Source organism: Rhinoderma darwinii, unplaced genomic scaffold (assembly GCF_050947455.1).
Source record: "Rhinoderma darwinii isolate aRhiDar2 unplaced genomic scaffold, aRhiDar2.hap1 Scaffold_3862, whole genome shotgun sequence".
NCBI classification, from domain to species: domain Eukaryota; kingdom Metazoa; phylum Chordata; class Amphibia; order Anura; family Rhinodermatidae; genus Rhinoderma; species Rhinoderma darwinii.
In genome coordinates, this window is record NW_027463497.1 from 22,824 (window position 1) to 45,316 (window position 22,493).

The 22,493-nt window shown below is 45.6% G+C and overlaps 1 protein-coding gene across 1 annotated transcript in view; it reads left to right on the top strand.

Moving 5' to 3' along the window:
* LOC142707606 (GTPase-activating Rap/Ran-GAP domain-like protein 3) overlaps positions 1-22,398 on the top strand; it is a 40,322-nt gene extending 17,924 nt beyond the window's left edge. The window contains exons 14-18 of the mRNA XM_075848344.1: positions 11,513-11,628; positions 11,961-12,065; positions 12,156-12,230; positions 12,312-12,423; positions 22,244-22,398. Coding sequence (XP_075704459.1) covers positions 11,513-11,628; positions 11,961-12,065; positions 12,156-12,230; positions 12,312-12,423; positions 22,244-22,398 — 563 coding nt within the window. The remainder of the gene's footprint in view (positions 1-11,512; positions 11,629-11,960; positions 12,066-12,155; positions 12,231-12,311; positions 12,424-22,243) is intronic.
* Positions 22,399-22,493: the final 95 nt, after the last annotated feature.

The window sequence follows — 22,493 nt, forward strand, 5'->3', positions numbered from 1 at the left end:
ATGTGACCGCCGTCTATAATGTGCTGTGTCTATATCCAGTATGTGACCCGTCTATAATGTGCTGTGTCTATATCCAGTATGTGACCGCCGTCTATAATGTGCTGTGTCTATATCCAGTATGTGACCCGTCTATAATGTGCTGTGTATATCCAGTATGTGACCACTGTCTATAATGTGCTGTGTCTATGTCCAGTATGTGACCACTGTTTATAATGTGCTGCGTGTCTATGTCCAGTATGTGACCTGTCTATAATGTGCTGTGTCTATGTCCAGTATGTGACCGCCGTCTATAATGTGCTGTGTATATATCCAGTATGTGACCCGTCTATAATGTGCTGCGTGTCTATGTCCAGTATGTGACCTGTCTATAATGTGCTGTGTCTATATCCAGTATGTGACCCGTCTATAATGTGCTGTGTCTATATCCAGTATGTGACCATCGTCTATAATGTGCTGTGTCTATGTCCAGTATGTGACCCGTCTATAATGTGCTGTGTCTATGTCCAGTATGTGACCTGTCTATAATGTGCTGTGTCTATATCCAGTATGTGACCGCCGTCTATAATGTGCTGTGTCTATATCCAGTATGTGACCCGTCTATAATGTGCTGTGTCTATATCCAGTATGTGACCCGTCTATAATGTTCTGCGTGTCTATGTCCAGTATGTGACCCGTCTATAATGTTCTGCGTGTCTATGTCCAGTATGTGACCACTGTCTATAATGTGCTGTGTCTATGTCCAGTATGTGACCTGTCTATAATGTGCTGTGTCTATGTCCAGTATGTGACCGCCGTCTATAATGTGCTGTGTCTATATCCAGTATGTGACCTGTCTATAATGTGCTGCGTGTCTATGTCCAGTATGTGACCTGTCTATAATGTGCTGTGTCTATATCCAGTATGTGACCCGTCTATAATGTGCTGCGTGTCTATGTCCAGTATGTGACCTGTCTATAATGTGCTGTGTCTATATCCAGTATGTGACCCGTCTATAATGTGCTGTGTCTATATCCAGTATGTGACCATCGTCTATAATGTGCTGTGTCTATGTCCAGTATGTGACCCGTCTATAATGTGCTGTGTCTATGTCCAGTATGTGACCTGTCTATAATGTGCTGTGTCTATATCCATTATGTGACCGCCGTCTATAATGTGCTGTGTATGTCCAGTATGTGACCATCGTCTATAATGTGCTGCGTGTCTATGTACAGTATGTGACCTGTCTATAATGTGCTGTGTCTATATCCAGTATGTGACCGCCGTCTATAATGTGCTGTGTCTATATCCAGTATGTGACCCGTCTATAATGTGCTGCGTGTCTATGTCCAGTATGTGACCTGTCTATAATGTGCTGTGTCTATATCCAGTATGTGACCTGTCTATAATGTGCTGTGTCTATATCCATTATGTGACCGCCGTCTATAATGTGCTGTGTATGTCCAGTATGTGACCATCGTCTATAATGTGCTGCGTGTCTATGTACAGTATGTGACCTGTCTATAATGTGCTGTGTCTATATCCAGTATGTGACCGCCGTCTATAATGTGCTGTGTCTATATCCAGTATGTGACCCGTCTATAATGTGCTGCGTGTCTATGTCCAGTATGTGACCTGTCTATAATGTGCTGTGTCTATATCCAGTATGTGACCCGTCTATAATGTGCTGTGTCTATATCCAGTATGTGACCATCGTCTATAATGTGCTGTGTCTATGTCCAGTATGTGACCCGTCTATAATGTGCTGTGTCTATGTCCAGTATGTGACCTGTCTATAATGTGCTGTGTCTATATCCAGTATGTGACCGCCGTCTATAATGTGCTGTGTCTATATCCAGTATGTGACCCGTCTATAATGTGCTGTGTCTATATCCAGTATGTGACCCGTCTATAATGTTCTGCGTGTCTATGTCCAGTATGTGACCCGTCTATAATGTTCTGCGTGTCTATGTCCAGTATGTGACCACTGTCTATAATGTGCTGTGTCTATGTCCAGTATGTGACCTGTCTATAATGTGCTGTGTCTATGTCCAGTATGTGACCGCCGTCTATAATGTGCTGTGTCTATATCCAGTATGTGACCTGTCTATAATGTGCTGCGTGTCTATGTCCAGTATGTGACCTGTCTATAATGTGCTGTGTCTATATCCAGTATGTGACCCGTCTATAATGTGCTGCGTGTCTATGTCCAGTATGTGACCTGTCTATAATGTGCTGTGTCTATATCCAGTATGTGACCCGTCTATAATGTGCTGTGTCTATATCCAGTATGTGACCATCGTCTATAATGTGCTGTGTCTATGTCCAGTATGTGACCCGTCTATAATGTGCTGTGTCTATGTCCAGTATGTGACCTGTCTATAATGTGCTGTGTCTATATCCATTATGTGACCGCCGTCTATAATGTGCTGTGTATGTCCAGTATGTGACCATCGTCTATAATGTGCTGCGTGTCTATGTACAGTATGTGACCTGTCTATAATGTGCTGTGTCTATATCCAGTATGTGACCGCCGTCTATAATGTGCTGTGTCTATATCCAGTATGTGACCACCGTCTATAATGTGCTGTGTCTATATCCAGTATGTGACCCGTCTATAATGTGCTGTGTCTATATCCAGTATGTGACCGCCGTCTATAATGTGCTGTGTCTATATCCAGTATGTGACCACCGTCTATAATGTGCTGTGTCTATGTCCAGTATGTGACCACCGTCTATAATGTGCTGTGTCTATATCCAGTATGTGACCGCCGTCTATAATGTGCTGTGTCTATGTCCAGTATGTGACCTGTCTATAATGTCCTGTGTCTATATCCATTATGTGACCGCCATCTATAATGTGCTGTGTATGTCCAGTATGTGACCATCGTCTATAATGTGCTGTGTCTATGTCCAGTATGTGACCTGTCTATAATGTCCTGTGTCTATATCCATTATGTGACCATTGTCTATAATGTGCTGTGTATGTCCAGTATGTGACCATCGTCTATAATGTGCTGCGTGTCTATGTCCAGTATGTGACCCATCTATAATGTGCTGTGTATGTCCAGTATGTGACCACCGTCTATAATGTGCTGTGTATGTCCAGTATGTGACCCGTCTATAATGTGCTGTGTATATCCAGTATGTGACCACTGTCTATAATGTGCTGTGTCTATGTCCAGTATGTGACCACTGTCTATAATGTGCTGTGTCTATATCCAGTATGTGACCACTGTCTATAATGTGCTGTGTCTATGTCCAGTATGTGACCGCCGTCTATAATGTGCTGTGTCTATATCCAGTATGTGACCTGTCTATAATGTGCTGTGTCTATGTCCAGTATGTGACCTGTCTATAATGTGCTGTGTATGTCGAGTATGTGACCCGTCTATAATGTGCTGTGTATGTCCAGTATGTGACCCGTCTATAATGTGCTGTGTCTATGTCCAGTATGTGACCCGTCTATAATGTGCTGTGTCTACGTCCAGTATGTGATCCGTCTATAATGTGCTGTGTCTATGTCCAGTATGTGACCTGTCTATAATGTGCTGTGTCTACGTCCAGTATGTGACCGCCGTCTATAATGTTCTGCGTGTCTATGTCCAGTATGTGACCCGTCTATAATGTGCTGTGTCTATATCCAGTATGTGACCGCCGTCTATAATGTGCTGTGTCTATATCCAGTATGTGACCCGTCTATAATGTGCTGTGTCTATATCCAGTATGTGACCACTGTCTATAATGTGCTGTGTCTATGTCCAGTATGTGACCCATCTATAATGTGCTGTGTATGTCCAGTATGTGACCACCGTCTATAATGTGCTGTGTATGTCCAGTATGTGACCCGTCTATAATGTGCTGTGTATATCCAGTATGTGACCACTGTCTATAATGTGCTGTGTCTATGTCCAGTATGTGACCACTGTTTATAATGTGCTGCGTGTCTATGTCCAGTATGTGACCTGTCTATAATGTGCTGTGTCTATGTCCAGTATGTGACCGCCGTCTATAATGTGCTGTGTCTATATCCAGTATGTGACCTGTCTATAATGTGCTGTGTCTATATCCAGTATGTGACCACTGTCTATAATGTGCTGTGTCTATGTCCAGTATGTGACCTGTCTATAATGTGCTGTGTCTATATCCAGAATGTGACCACTGTCTATAATGTGCTGTGTCTATGTCCAGTATGTGACCGCCGTCTATAATGTGCTGTGTCTATATCCAGTATGTGACCTGTCTATAATGTGCTGTGTCTATGTCCAGTATGTGACCTGTCTATAATGTGCTGTGTATGTCGAGTATGTGACCCGTCTATAATGTGCTGTGTATGTCCAGTATGTGACCCGTCTATAATGTGCTGTGTCTATGTCCAGTATGTGACCCGTCTATAATGTGCTGTGTCTACGTCCAGTATGTGACCGCCGTCTATAATGTTCTGCGTGTCTATGTCCAGTATGTGACCCGTCTATAATGTGCTGTGTCTATATCCAGTATGTGACCGCCGTCTATAATGTGCTGTGTCTATATCCAGTATGTGACCCGTCTATAATGTGCTGTGTCTATATCCAGTATGTGACCCGTCTATAATGTTCTGCGTGTCTATGTCCAGTATGTGACCCGTCTATAATGTTCTGCGTGTCTATGTCCAGTATGTGACCACTGTCTATAATGTGCTGTGTCTATGTCCAGTATGTGACCTGTCTATAATGTGCTGTGTCTATGTCCAGTATGTGACCGCCGTCTATAATGTGCTGTCTATATCCAGTATGTGACCTGTCTATAATGTGCTGCGTGTCTATGTCCAGTATGTGACCTGTCTATAATGTGCTGTGTCTATATCCAGTATGTGACCCGTCTATAATGTGCTGCGTGTCTATGTCCAGTATGTGACCTGTCTATAATGTGCTGTGTCTATATCCAGTATGTGACCCGTCTATAATGTGCTGTGTCTATATCCAGTATGTGACCATCGTCTATAATGTGCTGTGTCTATGTCCAGTATGTGACCCGTCTATAATGTGCTGTGTCTATGTCCAGTATGTGACCTGTCTATAATGTGCTGTGTCTATAGCCATTATGTGACCGCCGTCTATAATGTGCTGTGTATGTCCAGTATGTGACCATCGTCTATAATGTGCTGCGTGTCTATGTACAGTATGTGACCCGTCTATAATGTGCTGTGTCTATGTCCAGTATGTGACCTGTCTATAATGTGCTGTGTCTATATCCAGTATGTGACCGCCGTCTATAATGTGCTGTGTCTATATCCAGTATGTGACCACCGTCTATAATGTGCTGTGTCTATATCCAGTATGTGACCCGTCTATAATGTGCTGTGTCTATATCCAGTATGTGACCGCCGTCTTTAATGTGCTGTGTCTATATCCAGTATGTGACCACCGTCTATAATGTGCTGTGTCTATGTCCAGTATGTGACCTGTCTATAATGTCCTGTGTCTATATCCATTATGTGACCATTGTCTATAATGTGCTGTGTATGTCCAGTATGTGACCATCGTCTATAATGTGCTGCGTGTCTATGTCCAGTATGTGACCCATCTATAATGTGCTGTGTATGTCCAGTATGTGAGCACCGTCTATAATGTGCTGTGTATGTCCAGTATGTGACCCGTCTATAATGTGCTGTGTATATCCAGTATGTGACCACTGTCTATAATGTGCTGTGTCTATGTCCAGTATGTGACCTGTCTATAATGTGCTGTGTCTATGTCCAGTATGTGACCTGTCTATAATGTGCTGTGTCTATGTCCAGTATGTGACCTGTCTATAATGTGCTGTGTATGTCGAGTATGTGACCCGTCTATAATGTGCTGTGTATGTCCAGTATGTGACCCGTCTATAATGTGCTGTGTCTATGTCCAGTATGTGACCCGTCTATAATGTGCTGTGTCTACGTCCAGTATGTGATCCGTCTATAATGTGCTGTGTCTATGTCCAGTATGTGACCTGTCTATAATGTGCTGTGTCTACGTCCAGTATGTGACCGCCGTCTATAATGTTCTGCGTGTCTATGTCCAGTATGTGACCCGTCTATAATGTGCTGTCTATATCCAGTATGTGACCGCCGTCTATAATGTGCTGTGTCTATATCCAGTATGTGACCCGTCTATAATGTGCTGTGTCTATATCCAGTATGTGACCACTGTCTATAATGTGCTGTGTCTATGTCCAGTATGTGACCCATCTATAATGTGCTGTGTATGTCCAGTATGTGACCACCGTCTATAATGTGCTGTGTATGTCCAGTATGTGACCCGTCTATAATGTGCTGTGTCTATGTCCAGTATGTGACCACTGTTTATAATGTGCTGCGTGTCTATGTCCAGTATGTGACCTGTCTATAATGTGCTGTGTCTATGTCCAGTATGTGACCGCCGTCTATAATGTGCTGTGTCTATATCCAGTATGTGACCTGTCTATAATGTGCTGCGTGTCTATGTCCAGTATGTGACCTGTCTATAATGTGCTGTGTCTATATCCAGTATGTGACCTGTCTATAATGTGCTGCGTGTCTATGTCCAGTATGTGACCTGTCTATAATGTGCTGTGTCTATATCCAGTATGTGACCTGTCTATAATGTGCTGTGTCTATGTCCAGTATGTGACCTGTCTATAATGTGCTGTGTCTATATCCATTATGTGACCGCCGTCTATAATGTGCTGTGTATGTCCAGTATGTGACCATCGTCTATAATGTGCTGCGTGTCTATGTCCAGTATGTGACCCGTCTATAATGTGCTGTGTCTATGTCCAGTATGTGACCTGTCTATAATGTGCTGTGTCTATATCCAGTATGTGACCGCCGTCTATAATGTGCTGTGTCTATATCCAGTATGTGACCACCGTCTATAATGTGCTGTGTCTATATCCAGTATGTGACCGCCGTCTATAATGTGCTGTGTCTATATCCAGTATGTGACCACCGTCTATAATGTGCTGTGTCTATGTCCAGTATGTGACCGCCGTCTATAATGTGCTGTGTCTATGTCCAGTATGTGACCTGTCTATAATGTCCTGTGTCTATATCCATTATGTGACCGCCATCTATAATGTGCTGTGTATGTCCAGTATGTGACCATCGTCTATAATGTGCTGTGTCTATGTCCAGTATGTGACCTGTCTATAATGTCCTGTGTCTATATCCATTATGTGACCATTGTCTATAATGTGCTGTGTATGTCCAGTATGTGACCATCGTCTATAATGTGCTGCGTGTCTATGTCCAGTATGTGACCACTGTCTATAATGTGCTGTGTCTATGTCCAGTATGTGACCCATCTATAATGTGCTGTGTATGTCCAGTATGTGACCACCGTCTATAATGTGCTGTGTATGTCCAGTATGTGACCCGTCTATAATGTGCTGTGTATATCCAGTATGTGACCACTGTCTATAATGTGCTGTGTCTATGTCCAGTATGTGACCACTGTCTATAATGTGCTGTGTCTATATCCAGTATGTGACCACTGTCTATAATGTGCTGTGTCTATGTCCAGTATGTGACCGCCGTCTATAATGTGCTGTGTCTATATCCAGTATGTGACCTGTCTATAATGTGCTGTGTCTATGTCCAGTATGTGACCTGTCTATAATGTGCTGTGTATGTCGAGTATGTGACCCGTCTATAATGTGCTGTGTATGTCCAGTATGTGACCCGTCTATAATGTGCTGTGTCTATGTCCAGTATGTGACCCGTCTATAATGTGCTGTGTCTATATCCAGTATGTGACCGCCGTCTATAATGTGCTGTGTCTATATCCAGTATGTGACCACTGTCTATAATGTGCTGTGTCTATGTCCAGTATGTGACCCATCTATAATGTGCTGTGTATGTCCAGTATGTGACCACCGTCTATAATGTGCTGTGTATGTCCAGTATGTGACCCGTCTATAATGTGCTGTGTATATCCAGTATGTGACCACTGTCTATAATGTGCTGTGTCTATGTCCAGTATGTGACCACTGTCTATAATGTGCTGTGTCTATATCCAGTATGTGACCACTGTCTATAATGTGCTGTGTCTATGTCCAGTATGTGACCGCCGTCTATAATGTGCTGTGTCTATATCCAGTATGTGACCTGTCTATAATGTGCTGTGTCTATGTCCAGTATGTGACCTGTCTATATTGTGCTGTGTATGTCGAGTATGTGACCCGTCTATAATGTGCTGTGTATGTCCAGTATGTGACCCGTCTATAATGTGCTGTGTCTATGTCCAGTATGTGACCCGTCTATAATGTGCTGTGTCTACGTCCAGTATGTGACCCGTCTATAATGTGCTGTATCTATGTCCAGTATGTGACCTGTCTATAATGTGCTGTGTCTACGTCCAGTATGTGACCGCCGTCTATAATGTTCTGCGTGTCTATGTCCAGTATGTGACCCGTTTATAATGTGCTGTGTCTATATCCAGTATGTGACCGCCGTCTATAATGTGCTGTGTCTATATCCAGTATGTGACCCGTCTATAATGTGCTGTGTCTATATCCAGTATGTGACCACTGTCTATAATGTGCTGTGTCTATATCCAGTATGTGACCCGTCTATAATGTTCTGCGTGTCTATGTCCAGTATGTGACCCGTCTATAATGTTCTGCGTGTCTATGTCCAGTATGTGACCTGTCTATAATGTCCTGTGTCTATATCCATTATGTGACCATTGTCTATAATGTGCTGTGTATGTCCAGTATGTGACCATCGTCTATAATGTGCTGCGTGTCTATGTCCAGTATGTGACCACTGTCTATAATGTGCTGTGTCTATGTCCAGTATGTGACCCATCTATAATGTGCTGTGTATGTCCAGTATGTGACCACCGTCTATAATGTGCTGTGTATGTCCAGTATGTGACCCGTCTATAATGTGCTGTGTATATCCAGTATGTGACCACTGTCTATAATGTGCTGTGTCTATGTCCAGTATGTGACCACTGTCTATAATGTGCTGTGTCTATATCCAGTATGTGACCACTGTCTATAATGTGCTGTGTCTATGTCCAGTATGTGACCGCCGTCTATAATGTGCTGTGTCTATATCCAGTATGTGACCTGTCTATAATGTGCTGTGTCTATATCCAGTATGTGACCGCCGTCTATAATGTGCTGTGTCTATATCCAGTATGTGACCACTGTCTATAATGTGCTGTGTCTATATCCAGTATGTGACCACTGTCTATAATGTGCTTTGTCTATATCCAGTATGTGACCACTGTCTATAATGTGCTGTGTCTATGTCCAGTATGTGACCTGTCTATAATGTGCTGTGTCTATGTCCAGTATGTGACCTGTCTATAATGTGCTGTGTATGTCGAGTATGTGACCCGTCTATAATGTGCTGTGTATGTCCAGTATGTGACCCGTCTATAATGTGCTGTGTCTATGTCCAGTATGTGACCCGTCTATAATGTGCTGTGTCTACGTCCAGTATGTGACCCGTCTATAATGTGCTGTGTCTATATCCAGTATGTGACCTGTCTATAATGTGCTGTGTCTACGTCCAGTATGTGACCGCCGTCTATAATGTTCTGCGTGTCTATGTCCAGTATGTGACCCGTCTATAATGTGCTGTGTCTATATCCAGTATGTGACCGCCGTCTATAATGTGCTGTGTCTATATCCAGTATGTGACCACTGTCTATAATGTGCTGTGTCTATGTCCAGTATGTGACCGCCGTCTATAATGTGCTGTGTCTATATCCAGTATGTGACCTGTCTATAATGTGCTGTGTCTATGTCCAGTATGTGACCTGTCTATAATGTGCTGTGTATGTCGAGTATGTGACCCGTCTATAATGTGCTGTGTATGTCCAGTATGTGACCCGTCTATAAGGTGCTGTGTCTATGTCCAGTATGTGACCCGTCTATAATGTGCTGTGTCTACGTCCAGTATGTGACCCGTCTATAATGTGCTGTGTCTATGTCCAGTATGTGACCTGTCTATAATGTGCTGTGTCTACGTCCAGTATGTGACCGCCGTCTATAATGTTCTGCGTGTCTATGTCCAGTATGTGACCCGTCTATAATGTGCTGTGTCTATATCCAGTATGTGACCGCCGTCTATAATGTGCTGTGTCTATATCCAGTATGTGACCCGTCTATAATGTGCTGTGTCTATATCCAGTATGTGACCACTGTCTATAATGTGCTGTGTCTATATCCAGTATGTGACCCGTCTATAATGTTCTGCGTGTCTATGTCCAGTATGTGACCCGTCTATAATGTTCTGCGTGTCTATGTCCAGTATGTGACCTGTCTATAATGTCCTGTGTCTATATCCATTATGTGACCATTGTCTATAATGTGCTGTGTATGTCCAGTATGTGACCATCGTCTATAATGTGCTGCGTGTCTATGTCCAGTATGTGACCACTGTCTATAATGTGCTGTGTCTATGTCCAGTATGTGACCCATCTATAATGTGCTGTGTATGTCCAGTATGTGACCACCGTCTATAATGTGCTGTGTATGTCCAGTATGTGACCCGTCTATAATGTGCTGTGTATATCCAGTATGTGACCACTGTCTATAATGTGCTGTGTCTATGTCCAGTATGTGACCGCCGTCTATAATGTGCTGTGTCTATATCCAGTATGTGACCTGTCTATAATGTGCTGTGTCTATGTCCAGTATGTGACCTGTCTATAATGTGCTGTGTATGTCGAGTATGTGACCCGTCTATAATGTGCTGTGTATGTCCAGTATGTGACCCGTCTATAATGTGCTGTGTCTATGTCCAGTATGTGACCCGTCTATAATGTGCTGTGTCTACGTCCAGTATGTGACCCGTCTATAATGTGCTGTGTCTATATCCAGTATGTGACCTGTCTATAATGTGCTGTGTCTACGCCCAGTATGTGACCGCCGTCTATAATGTTCTGTGTGTCTATGTCCAGTATGTGACCCGTCTATAATGTGCTGTGTCTATATCCAGTATGTGACTGCCGTCTATAATGTGCTGTGTCTATATCCAGTATGTGACCCGTCTATAATGTGCTGTGTCTATATCCAGTATGTGACCGCCGTCTATAATGTGCTGTGTCTATATCCAGTATGTGACCACTGTCTATAATGTGCTGTGTCTATATCCAGTATGTGACCTGTCTATAATGTGCTGTGTCTATGTCCAGTATGTGACCCGTCTATAATGTGCTGTGTCTATATCCAGTATGTGACCACTGTCTATAATGTGCTGTGTCTATATCCAGTATGTGACCCGTCTATAATGTTCTGCGTGTCTATGTCCAGTATGTGACCCGTCTATAATGTTCTGCGTGTCTATGTCCAGTATGTGACCTGTCTATAATGTGCTGTGTCTATGTCCAGTATGTGACCCGTCTATAATGTGCTGTGTCTATATCCAGTATGTGACCCGTCTATAATGTGCTGTGTCTATATCCAGTATGTGACCACTGTCTATAATGTGCTGTGTCTATGTCCAGTATGTGACCCGTCTATAATGTTCTGCGTGCCGCCTCCATTCTGACTGTCACCATCGTATCTTCCACGGCAGTAATAAATGGTGAGAAGGCGACTCTGGAGACGCCGACCTTCGCTCAGAAGAGGCAGCGCACCCTGGACATGCTGATCCGCTCCCTGTACCAGGATCTGATGCCGGATTTACATAAGGTAACCCGGAGTGTGAAATATTCCGCTCAGCGTCGCCAACACTGCCATCTGTCAGATCATCCGCTCCGTGCCGTCCTCCAGCCAATGCTCCCGATGTATCCACATGGTGAGTGACAGGAGATGGCGGACGCCGCACGTGTCTGTCGTGATCTGCGCTACAGTCCCGCTACCTGGAAGGATCAGGCCGGGAGGTCACGTCTTGTAGACTGTTGTGTGGTCAGTGGGCTGGAGACCACCGGTGAATATTATATTGTAAATGCAGCAGATGCCACCACTGCGACCCTGTGGTCTGGGGGCGGCGCGGTCACGTGCTCTTATTACTCTGTTTCTAGAACATGTTAAACAGAAGATCGTTCAGTGACGTTCTGCCGGAATCTCCAAAATCTGCCAGGAAAAAAGAAGAAGCGCGGCAGGCGGAGTTTGTTCGTATTGGCCAGGTCAGTGTCACATGGCGTCCGTGGTCTGTCCCCCTTCACCGTGAGATGACGGTCACCTGATGTCCTATAAATCTGCTTCATCCACTTCAGGCTCTCAAGCTGAAAACGATCGTGCGGGGAGACGCGCCTACAAGCCTGGCGACGACGGGACTGTGCCGGAGGGAGGTAGGACGCGTCTTGTGGGGGTCATTCTGCTGCCGGCTGTAGTGATCCGTACGGACGCCTCATCGCTGCTTCTCTCCACAGCCCTGGGAGTCTCAGTGCTTCTGTAATAACTTCTCTTATGAAGCTGCGGGGGGAGATTCCTGGGGTCCGTCTCTCTTGGTCTCCACGGACAGCGGCGTGCTGCTAATAGACGGTGAGCGCTCATCTTCTTCTATTAAACACGTCACTGATGACATCACAGGAACAGAGCAGTGATGTCATTGTGGGCGGGCAGAGCCTTCCCCCGTTCATATGTACAATCTAATAGTGTGCGCTGCGGCTGACCTGAGCGCAGCTCCTCCCACAATCTCATTCGCTGCTGTTTCTTATTGGCTCCTTTCTTCCAGCGGTTTGGTTAATGATGTAATGTAAAGGGGCCGCCAATTATGCGCTATATACAAATTATCAAAAAATACAATGGAGCGGACCTCAATAGTTGGTGGGCGTGCAACAGTTAAATTCAAGAAAGGCCGCCTGCCGGCAGAAATGAGCCCTGTTTTCCAACCATTATTAAAGAGTAAAAATAAAAAAGTCTTTATTCAATTTGCAACAAGGACAGAGCACATGAAATGTAAAAGTTAATGTCCATTTCTGACAGCGATCAGCGCAGTGCCAGGCGTGGGAGCTCGGTCTAGAAAGGGTTAAGTCCCACAACCACAGAGCGCTACGTGCAGATAGTTATTAGTTAGATTCAAAGGTGTCAATAGGACAATTAGTAAAATAAAGGTAGAAGCCCCCCCGACATGTTTCGCTACGATGTCGCGTCCTCAGGGGTATCGGGGCCAATGACAGCGAGCAATTAAGTATTCACTGCAACTAGCTGAACATGTGTCCACAATCAGCCTATCCAAGGAGGAATAGAGGACCGAGCCTCCTCCTCCGGTGATTGACAGATTCTGCCACCAATCACTTACTAGTCAGAGGCCACCAATGAACAGCACTCGAGTGCACAAGCGCAGCAGGCTGCATGATGGTCATCGCTGTACATACAATTATAACATGACTATAATACAAGATTTCAGCCTGTAGACTTCTATACTAATTTGCAATGTCTATCATGAATCTGCTCATTTTTTTTTTTTCAAATATATTTTTATTCAAAGCCAGAACAGTTACAAGTATGCAGTGTGTGTCACACGTACAATAATCCCTACATCAAATAGCAATGTGTTCCAGCTTCAAAATTATTTTCCATTTTACTTGTCATCATGAAATTACAAAGCAATTAATAAGGCAAACAAAGCCAACAATTCCCCTCCCCCATCTCTCCCCCATGCTCCCCCCATCTCTCCCCCCTCTCCCCCCATCCCTCCCCCATTCTCTCCCCAACTCTCCCCCCACCTCTCCCCCATCTCTCCCCATCTCTCTCCCCATCTCTCCCCCCTCTCCCCCATCTCTCCCCATCCCTCCCCATCTCTCCCCCCATCTCTCCCCCCATCTCTCCCCCATCTCTCCCCCATCCCTCCCCCATCCCTCCCCCATCTCTCCCCCCATCTCTCCCCCATCTCTCCCCCATCCCTCCCCCATCTCTCCCCCCATCTCTCCCCCCATCTCTCCCCCATCTCTCCCCCATCCCTCCCCCATCCCTCCCCCATCTCTCCCCCCATCTCTCCCCCCATCTCTCCCCCATCCCTCCCCCATCTCTCCCCCCATCTCTCCCCCATCTCTCCCCCATCTCTCCCCCAATCTCTCCCCCATCTCTCCCCCCATCTCTTCCCCCATCTCTCCCCCATCCCTCCCCCATCTCTCCCCCATCTCTCCCCCCATCTCTCCCCAAACTCTCCCCCATCCCTCCCCCATCTCTCCCCCCATCCCTCCCCCCATCTCTCCCCCCCATCTCTCCCCCATCTCTCCCCCATCTCCCCCCATCTCTCCCCCATCTCTCCCCCATCTCTCCCCCCATCTCTCCCCCATCTCGGTGAACATTTTCTGCTCATTCTGATTACCCTAGTTTATTAGCGCATTGATGTATTAGTCCACTGATAACCTTCCCAGATCACAGTAACATCCTTTGTGCTGCTTACAGTAATTGTAACATCACCTTTAATCACCTCACAGCGCCAGCGTGTTAAAGTGTATTCTTATTGTATCACTCTGTTCACATTGTGCGTTTGTGCGTCGTTTTACAAACTCTCTAGTAAACCCTTTTTTTTTTGCACAATCGCAGTGTCCCGATACTGTGTATAGCGATGATCTTGCTGGGCGTTCTGATTGAGTCATGCCAGTACACCAGTGTGTCTGTCTCCGTGTGTGGACTCGGACTCTTATCTACACTGTCCATGATAACTCTGCCTATTATGTCTACCCTATACACGTATTGATCTATAAGCCCACTAATAACTTCTTCAGATCATAGTAATATTGTTGTGCCGCTCACAGCCACTATAATATGGTCTATAATCCGGGCACAGCGTCTGTACCTAGAATGGCACTATCACTAATCCCATCCGTTACTATCCCATCACTTTGTGCCTCGGTGCACTTATCTATTAACTCCTCGGTGACCTCTTTCTTGTATTATAGTCATGTTATAATTCTATGTACAGCGATGACCATCATGCAGCCTGCTGCGCTTGTGCACTCGAGTGCTGTTCATTGGTGGCAGAATCTGTCAATCACCGGAGGAGGAGGCTCGGTCCTCTATTCCTCCTTGGATAGGCTGATTGTGGACACATGTTCAGCTAGTTGCAGTGAATACTTAATTGCTCGCTGTCATTGGCCCCGATACCCCTGAGGACGCGACATCGTAGCGAAACATGTCGGGGGGGCTTCTACCTTTATTTTACTAATTGTCCTATTGACACCTTTGAATCTAACTAATAACTATCTGCACGTAGCGCTCTGTGGTTGTGGGACTTAACCCTTTCTAGACCGAGCTCCCACGCCTGGCACTGCGCTGATCGCTGTCAGAAATGGACATTAACTTTTACATTTCATGTGCTCTGTCCTTGTTGCAAATTGAATAAAGACTTTTTTATTTTTACTCTTTAATAATGGTTGGAAAACAGGGCTCATTTCTGCCGGCAGGCGGCCTTTCTTGAATTTAATATACAAATTATCTGCGCTAATCCAGAGAGGAAACCGCAATGAATGAGCAAACGAGTCCCAGAGAAGACGGGTAGCGCAGGGTAAGAGATGTGACCCCAAACCACAGAAAGGGGGGAGATGAGACGAAACGGAGAGACCGCAGCGCTGCAGTGTGAAAATAGAAGAGTCCTCACCCAAACAGCGGGTCATCCTCTTATGGGGTCTTCATATCAGACTAATAGTCCCATCCCCCTTCACAGGGTCTACATATCAGACTAATAGTCCCATCCCCCTTCACAGGGTCTACATATCAGACTAATAGTCCCATCCCCCTTCACAGGGTCTACATATCAGACTAATAGTCCCATCACAGGGTCTACATATCAGACTAATAGTCCCATCACAGGGTCTTCATATCAGACTAATAGTCCCATCCCCCATCACAGGGTCTACATATCAGACTAATAGTCCCATCCCCCTTCACAGGGTCTACATATCAGACTAATAGTCCCATCACAGGGTCTTCATATCAGACTAATAGTCCCATCCCCCTTCACAGGGTCTACATATCAGACTAATAGTCCCATCCCCATCACAGGGTCTACATATCAAACTAATAGTCCCATCCCCCATCACAGGGTCTACATATCAGACTAATAGTCCCATCCCCCTTCACAGGGTCTACATATCAGACTAATAGTCCCATCCCCCTTCACAGGGTCTACATATCAGACTAATAGTCCCATCACAGGGTCTTCATATCAGACTAATAGTCCCATCCCCCATCACAGGGTCTACATATCAGACTAATAGTCCCATCCCCCTTCACAGGGTCTACATATCAGACTAATAGTCCCATCCCCCTTCACAGGGTCTACATATCAGACTAATAGTCCCCATCCCCCTTCACAGGGTCTTCATATCAGACTAATAGTCCCATCCCCCATCACAGGGTCTACATATCAGACTAATAGTCCCATCCCCCTTCACAGGGTCTACATATCAGACTAATAGTCCCATCACAGGGTCTTCATATCAGACTAATAGTCCCATCCCCCATCACAGGGTCTACATATCAGACTAATAGTCCCATCCCCCTTCACAGGGTCTACATATCAGACTAATAGTCCCATCACAGGGTCTTCATATCAGACTAATAGTCCCATCCCCCTTCACAGGGTCTACATATCAGACTAATAGTCCCATCCCCCATCACAGGGTCTACATATCAAACTAATAGTCCCATCCCCCATCACAGGGTCTACATATCAGACTAATAGTCCCATCCCCCTTCACAGGGTCTACATATCAGACTAATAGTCCCATCCCCCTTCACAGGGTCTACATATCAGACTAATAGTCCCATCACAGGGTCTACATATCAGACTAATAGTCCCATCACAGGGTCTTCATATCAGACTAATAGTCCCATCCCCCATCACAGGGTCTACATATCAGACTAATAGTCCCATCCCCCTTCACAGGGTCTACATATCAGACTAATAGTCCCATCCCCCTTCACAGGGTCTACATATCAGACTAATAGTCCCCATCCCCCTTCACAGGGTCTTCATATCAGACTAATAGTCCCATCCCCCATCACAGGGTCTACATATCAGACTAATAGTCCCATCCCCCATCACAGGGTCTACATATCAGACTAATAGTCCCATCCCCCTTCACAGGGTCTACATATCAGACTAATAGTCCCATCCCCCTTCACAGGGTCTACATATCAGACTAATAGTCCCATCACAGGGTCTTCATATCAGACTAATAGTCCCATCCCCCATCACAGGGTCTACATATCAGACTAATAGTCCCATCCCCCTTCACAGGGTCTACATATCAGACTAATAGTCCCATCCCCCTTCACAGGGTCTACATATCAGACTAATAGTCCCCATCCCCCTTCACAGGGTCTTCATATCAGACTAATAGTCCCATCCCCCATCACAGGGTCTACATATCAGACTAATAGTCCCATCCCCCTTCACAGGGTCTACATATCAGACTAATAGTCCCATCACAGGGTCTTCATATCAGACTAATAGTCCCATCCCCCATCACAGGGTCTACATATCAGACTAATAGTCCCATCCCCCTTCACAGGGTCTACATATCAGACTAATAGTCCCATCACAGGGTCTTCATATCAGACTAATAGTCCCATCCCCCTTCACAGGGTCTACATATCAGACTAATAGTCCCATCCCCCATCACAGGGTCTACATATCAAACTAATAGTCCCATCCCCCATCACAGGGTCTACATATCAGACTAATAGTCCCATCCCCCTTCACAGGGTCTACATATCAGACTAATAGTCCCATCCCCCTTCACAGGGTCTACATATCAGACTAATAGTCCCATCACAGGGTCTACATATCAGACTAATAGTCCCATCACAGGGTCTTCATATCAGACTAATAGTCCCATCCCCCATCACAGGGTCTACATATCAGACTAATAGTCCCATCCCCCTTCACAGGGTCTACATATCAGACTAATAGTCCCATCCCCCTTCACAGGGTCTACATATCAGACTAATAGTCCCCATCCCCCTTCACAGGGTCTTCATATCAGACTAATAGTCCCATCCCCCATCACAGGGTCTACATATCAGACTAATAGTCCCATCCCCCTTCACAGGGTCTACATATCAGACTAATAGTCCCATCACAGGGTCTTCATATCAGACTAATAGTCCCATCCCCCTTCACAGGGTCTACATATCAGACTAATAGTCCCATCCCCATCACAGGGTCTACATATCAAACTAATAGTCCCATCCCCCATCACAGGGTCTACATATCAGACTAATAGTCCCATCCCCCTTCACAGGGTCTACATATCAGACTAATAGTCCCATCCCCCTTCACAGGGTCTACATATCAGACTAATAGTCCCATCACAGGGTCTACATATCAGACTAATAGTCCCATCACAGGGTCTTCATATCAGACTAATAGTCCCATCCCCCATCACAGGGTCTACATATCAGACTAATAGTCCCATCCCCCTTCACAGGGTCTACATATCAGACTAATAGTCCCATCACAGGGTCTACATATCAGACTAATAGTCCCATCCCCCTTCACAGGGTCTACATATCAGACTAATAGTCCCATCCCCCATCACAGGGTCTACATATCAAACTAATAGTCCCATCCCCCATCACAGGGTCTACATATCAGACTAATAGTCCCATCCCCCTTCACAGGGTCTACATATCAGACTAATAGTCCCATCACAGGGTCTTCATATCAGACTAATAGTCCCATCCCCCATCACAGGGTCTACATATCAGACTAATAGTCCCATCCCCCTTCACAGGGTCTACATATCAGACTAATAGTCCCATCACAGGGTCTTCATATCAGACTAATAGTCCCATCCCCCTTCACAGGGTCTACATATCAGACTAATAGTCCCATCACAGGGTCTACATATCAGACTAATAGTCCCATCCCCCTTCACAGGGTCTACATATCAGACTAATAGTCCCATCCCCCATCACAGGGTCTACATATCAAACTAATAGTCCCATCCCCCATCACAGGGTCTACATATCAGACTAATAGTCCCATCCCCCTTCACAGGGTCTACATATCAGACTAATAGTCCCATCCCCCTTCACAGGGTCTACATATCAGACTAATAGTCCCATCACAGGGTCTACATATCAGACTAATAGTCCCATCACAGGGTCTTCATATCAGACTAATAGTCCCATCCCCCATCACAGGGTCTACATATCAGACTAATAGTCCCATCCCCCTTCACAGGGTCTACATATCAGACTAATAGTCCCATCACAGGGTCTTCATATCAGACTAATAGTCCCCATCCCCCTTCACAGGGTCTACATATCAGACTAATAGTCCCATCCCCCATCACAGGGTCTACATATCAGACTAATAGTCCCATCCCCCTTCACAGGGTCTACATATCAGACTAATAGTCCCATCCCCCATCACAGGGTCTTCATATCAGACTAATAGTCCCATCCCCCTTCACAGGGTCTACATATCAGACTAATAGTCCCATCCCCCATCATAGGGTCTACATATCAGACTAATAGTCCCCATCCCCCTTCACAGGTTCTACATATCAGACTAATAGTCCCCATCCCCCATCACAGGGTCTACATATCAGACTAATAGTCCCATCACAGGTTCTACATATCAGACTAATAGTCCCCATCCCCCTTCACAGGGTCTACATATCAGACTAATAGTCCCATCCCCCATCATAGGGTCTACATATCAGACTAATAGTCCCCATCCCCCTTCACAGGTTCTACATATCAGACTAATAGTCCCCATCCCCCATCACAGGTTCTACATATCAGACTAATAGTCCCATCCCCCATCACAGGGTCTACATATCAGACTAATAGTCCCCATCCCCCATCACAGGGTCTACATATCAGACTAATAGTCCCCATCCCCCTTCACAGGTTCTACATATCAGACTAATAGTCCCATCACAGGGTCTTCATATCAGACTAATAGTCCCCATCCCCCTTCACAGGTTCTACATATCAGACTAATAGTCCCATCACAGGGTCTACATATCAGACTAATAGTCCCCATCCCCCTTCACAGGGTCTTCATATCAGACTAATAGTCCCCATCCCCCTTCACAGGGTCTACATATCAGACTAATAGTCCCATCCCCCATCACAGGGTCTACATATCAGACTAATAGTCCCATCCCCCTTCACAGGGTCTACATATCAGACTAATAGTCCCATCCCCCATCACAGGGTCTTCATATCAGACTAATAGTCCCATCCCCCTTCACAGGGTCTACATATCAGACTAATAGTCCCATCCCCCATCATAGGGTCTACATATCAGACTAATAGTCCCCATCCCCCTTCACAGGTTCTACATATCAGACTAATAGTCCCATCCCCCATCACAGGGTCTACATATCAGACTAATAGTCCCCATCCCCCATCACAGGGTCTACATATCAGACTAATAGTCCCCATCCCCCTTCACAGGTTCTACATATCAGACTAATAGTCCCATCACAGGGTCTTCATATCAGACTAATAGTCCCCATCCCCCTTCACAGGTTCTACATATCAGACTAATAGTCCCATCACAGGGTCTACATATCAGACTAATAGTCCCAATCCCCCTTCACAGGTTCTACATATCAGACTAATAGTCCCATCCCCCTTCACAGGGTCTACATATCAGACTAATAGTCCCCATCCCCCTTCACAGGGTCTACATATCAGACTAATAGTCCCATCCCCCATCACAGGGTCTACATATCAGACTAATAGTCCCATCCCCCATCACAGGGTCTACATATCAGACTAATAGTCCCATCCCCCATCACAGGGTCTACATATCAGACTAATAGTCCCATCCCCCATCACAGGGTCTACATATCAGACTAATAGTCCCATCACAGGGTCTACATATCAGACTAATAGTCCCATCCCCCTTCACAGGGTCTACATATCAGACTAATAGTCCCATCCCCCATCACAGGGTCTACATATCAGACTAATAGTCCCATCCCCCTTCACAGGTTCTACATATCAGACTAATAGTCCCCATCCCCCTTCACAGGTTCTACATATCAGACTAATAGTCCCATCCCCCATCACAGGGTCTACATATCAAACTAATAGTCCCATCCCCCATCACAGGGTCTACATATCAGACTAATAGTCCCCATCCCCCTTCACAGGTTCTACATATCAGACTAATAGTCCCCATCCCCCTTCACAGGTTCTACATATCAGACTAATAGTCCCATCCCCCATCACAGGGTCTACATATCAAACTAATAGTCCATCCCCCATCACAGGGTCTACATATCAGACTAATAGTCCCCATCCCCCTTCACAGGTTCTACATATCAGACTAATAGTCCCATCCCCCATCACAGGGTCTACATATCAGACTAATAGTCCCATCCCCCATCACAGGGTCTACATATCAGACTAATAGTCCCATCCCCCATCACAGGGTCTACATATCAGACTAATAGTCCCATCCCCCATCACAGGGTCTACATATCAGACTAATAGTCCCATCCCCCATCACAGGGTCTACATATCAGACTAATAGTCCCCATCCCCCTTCACAGGTTCTACATATCAGACTAATAGTCCCATCCCCCATCACAGGGTCTACATATCAGACTAATAGTCCCCATCCCCTTCACAGGTTCTACATATCAGACTAATAGTCCCATCCCCCATCACAGGGTCTACATATCAAACTAATAGTCCCATCCCCAATCACAGGGTCTACATATCAGACTAATAGTCCCATCCCCCATCACAGGGTCTACATATCAGACTAATAGTCCCATCCCCCTTCACAGGTTCTACATATCAGACTAATAGTCCCATCACAGGGTCTACATATCAAACTAATAGTCCCATCACAGGGTCTACATATCAGACTAATAGTCCCATCCCCCATCACAGGGTCTACATATCAAACTAATAGTCCCATCACAGGGTCTACATATCAGACTAATAGTCCCATCCCCCATCACAGGGTCTACATATCAGACTAATAGTCCCATCCCCCTTCACAGGTTCTACATATCAGACTAATAGTCCCATCACAGGGTCTACATATCAAACTAATAGTCCCATCACAGGGTCTACATATCAGACTAATAGTCCCATCCCCCATCACAGGGTCTACATATCAAACTAATAGTCCCATCACAGGGTCTACATATCAAACTAATAGTCCCATCCCCCATCACAGGGTCTACATATCAGACTAATAGTCCCATCCCCCATCACAGGGTCTACATATCAGACTAGTGCCCCCCACCCCTCATGTCTCTTCCTGACTCCACTTCCATGCTGGTGAAGGTTTCTGTCATCGCCCCCTGGTGTCGGTGTAGACGGCCGCCATTTCTCTTGTGGATAATGGATCTTTTGTGTTGTGCAGATGGACAGCCGGCGGTCCCGGTACTGGATAAATCGCTGCAGATCAGCCAGATGCACCTGCTGGAGGCCCTGGATCTCCTGATCACTCGAGCGGATAAAGGTAGCGAGCGCTGCGGGGTCACCCGGGAGTGGGTTAGGCCTCGGAGTGCTGCATAGGTTGAATGTTGCTCTCAGGTGCAGTAGCAGAGTATATGGAATGGCCGTAGCGGCTCATGCGGGAGGTGACAGTTAGTGTTGTCATGGCACCGCAC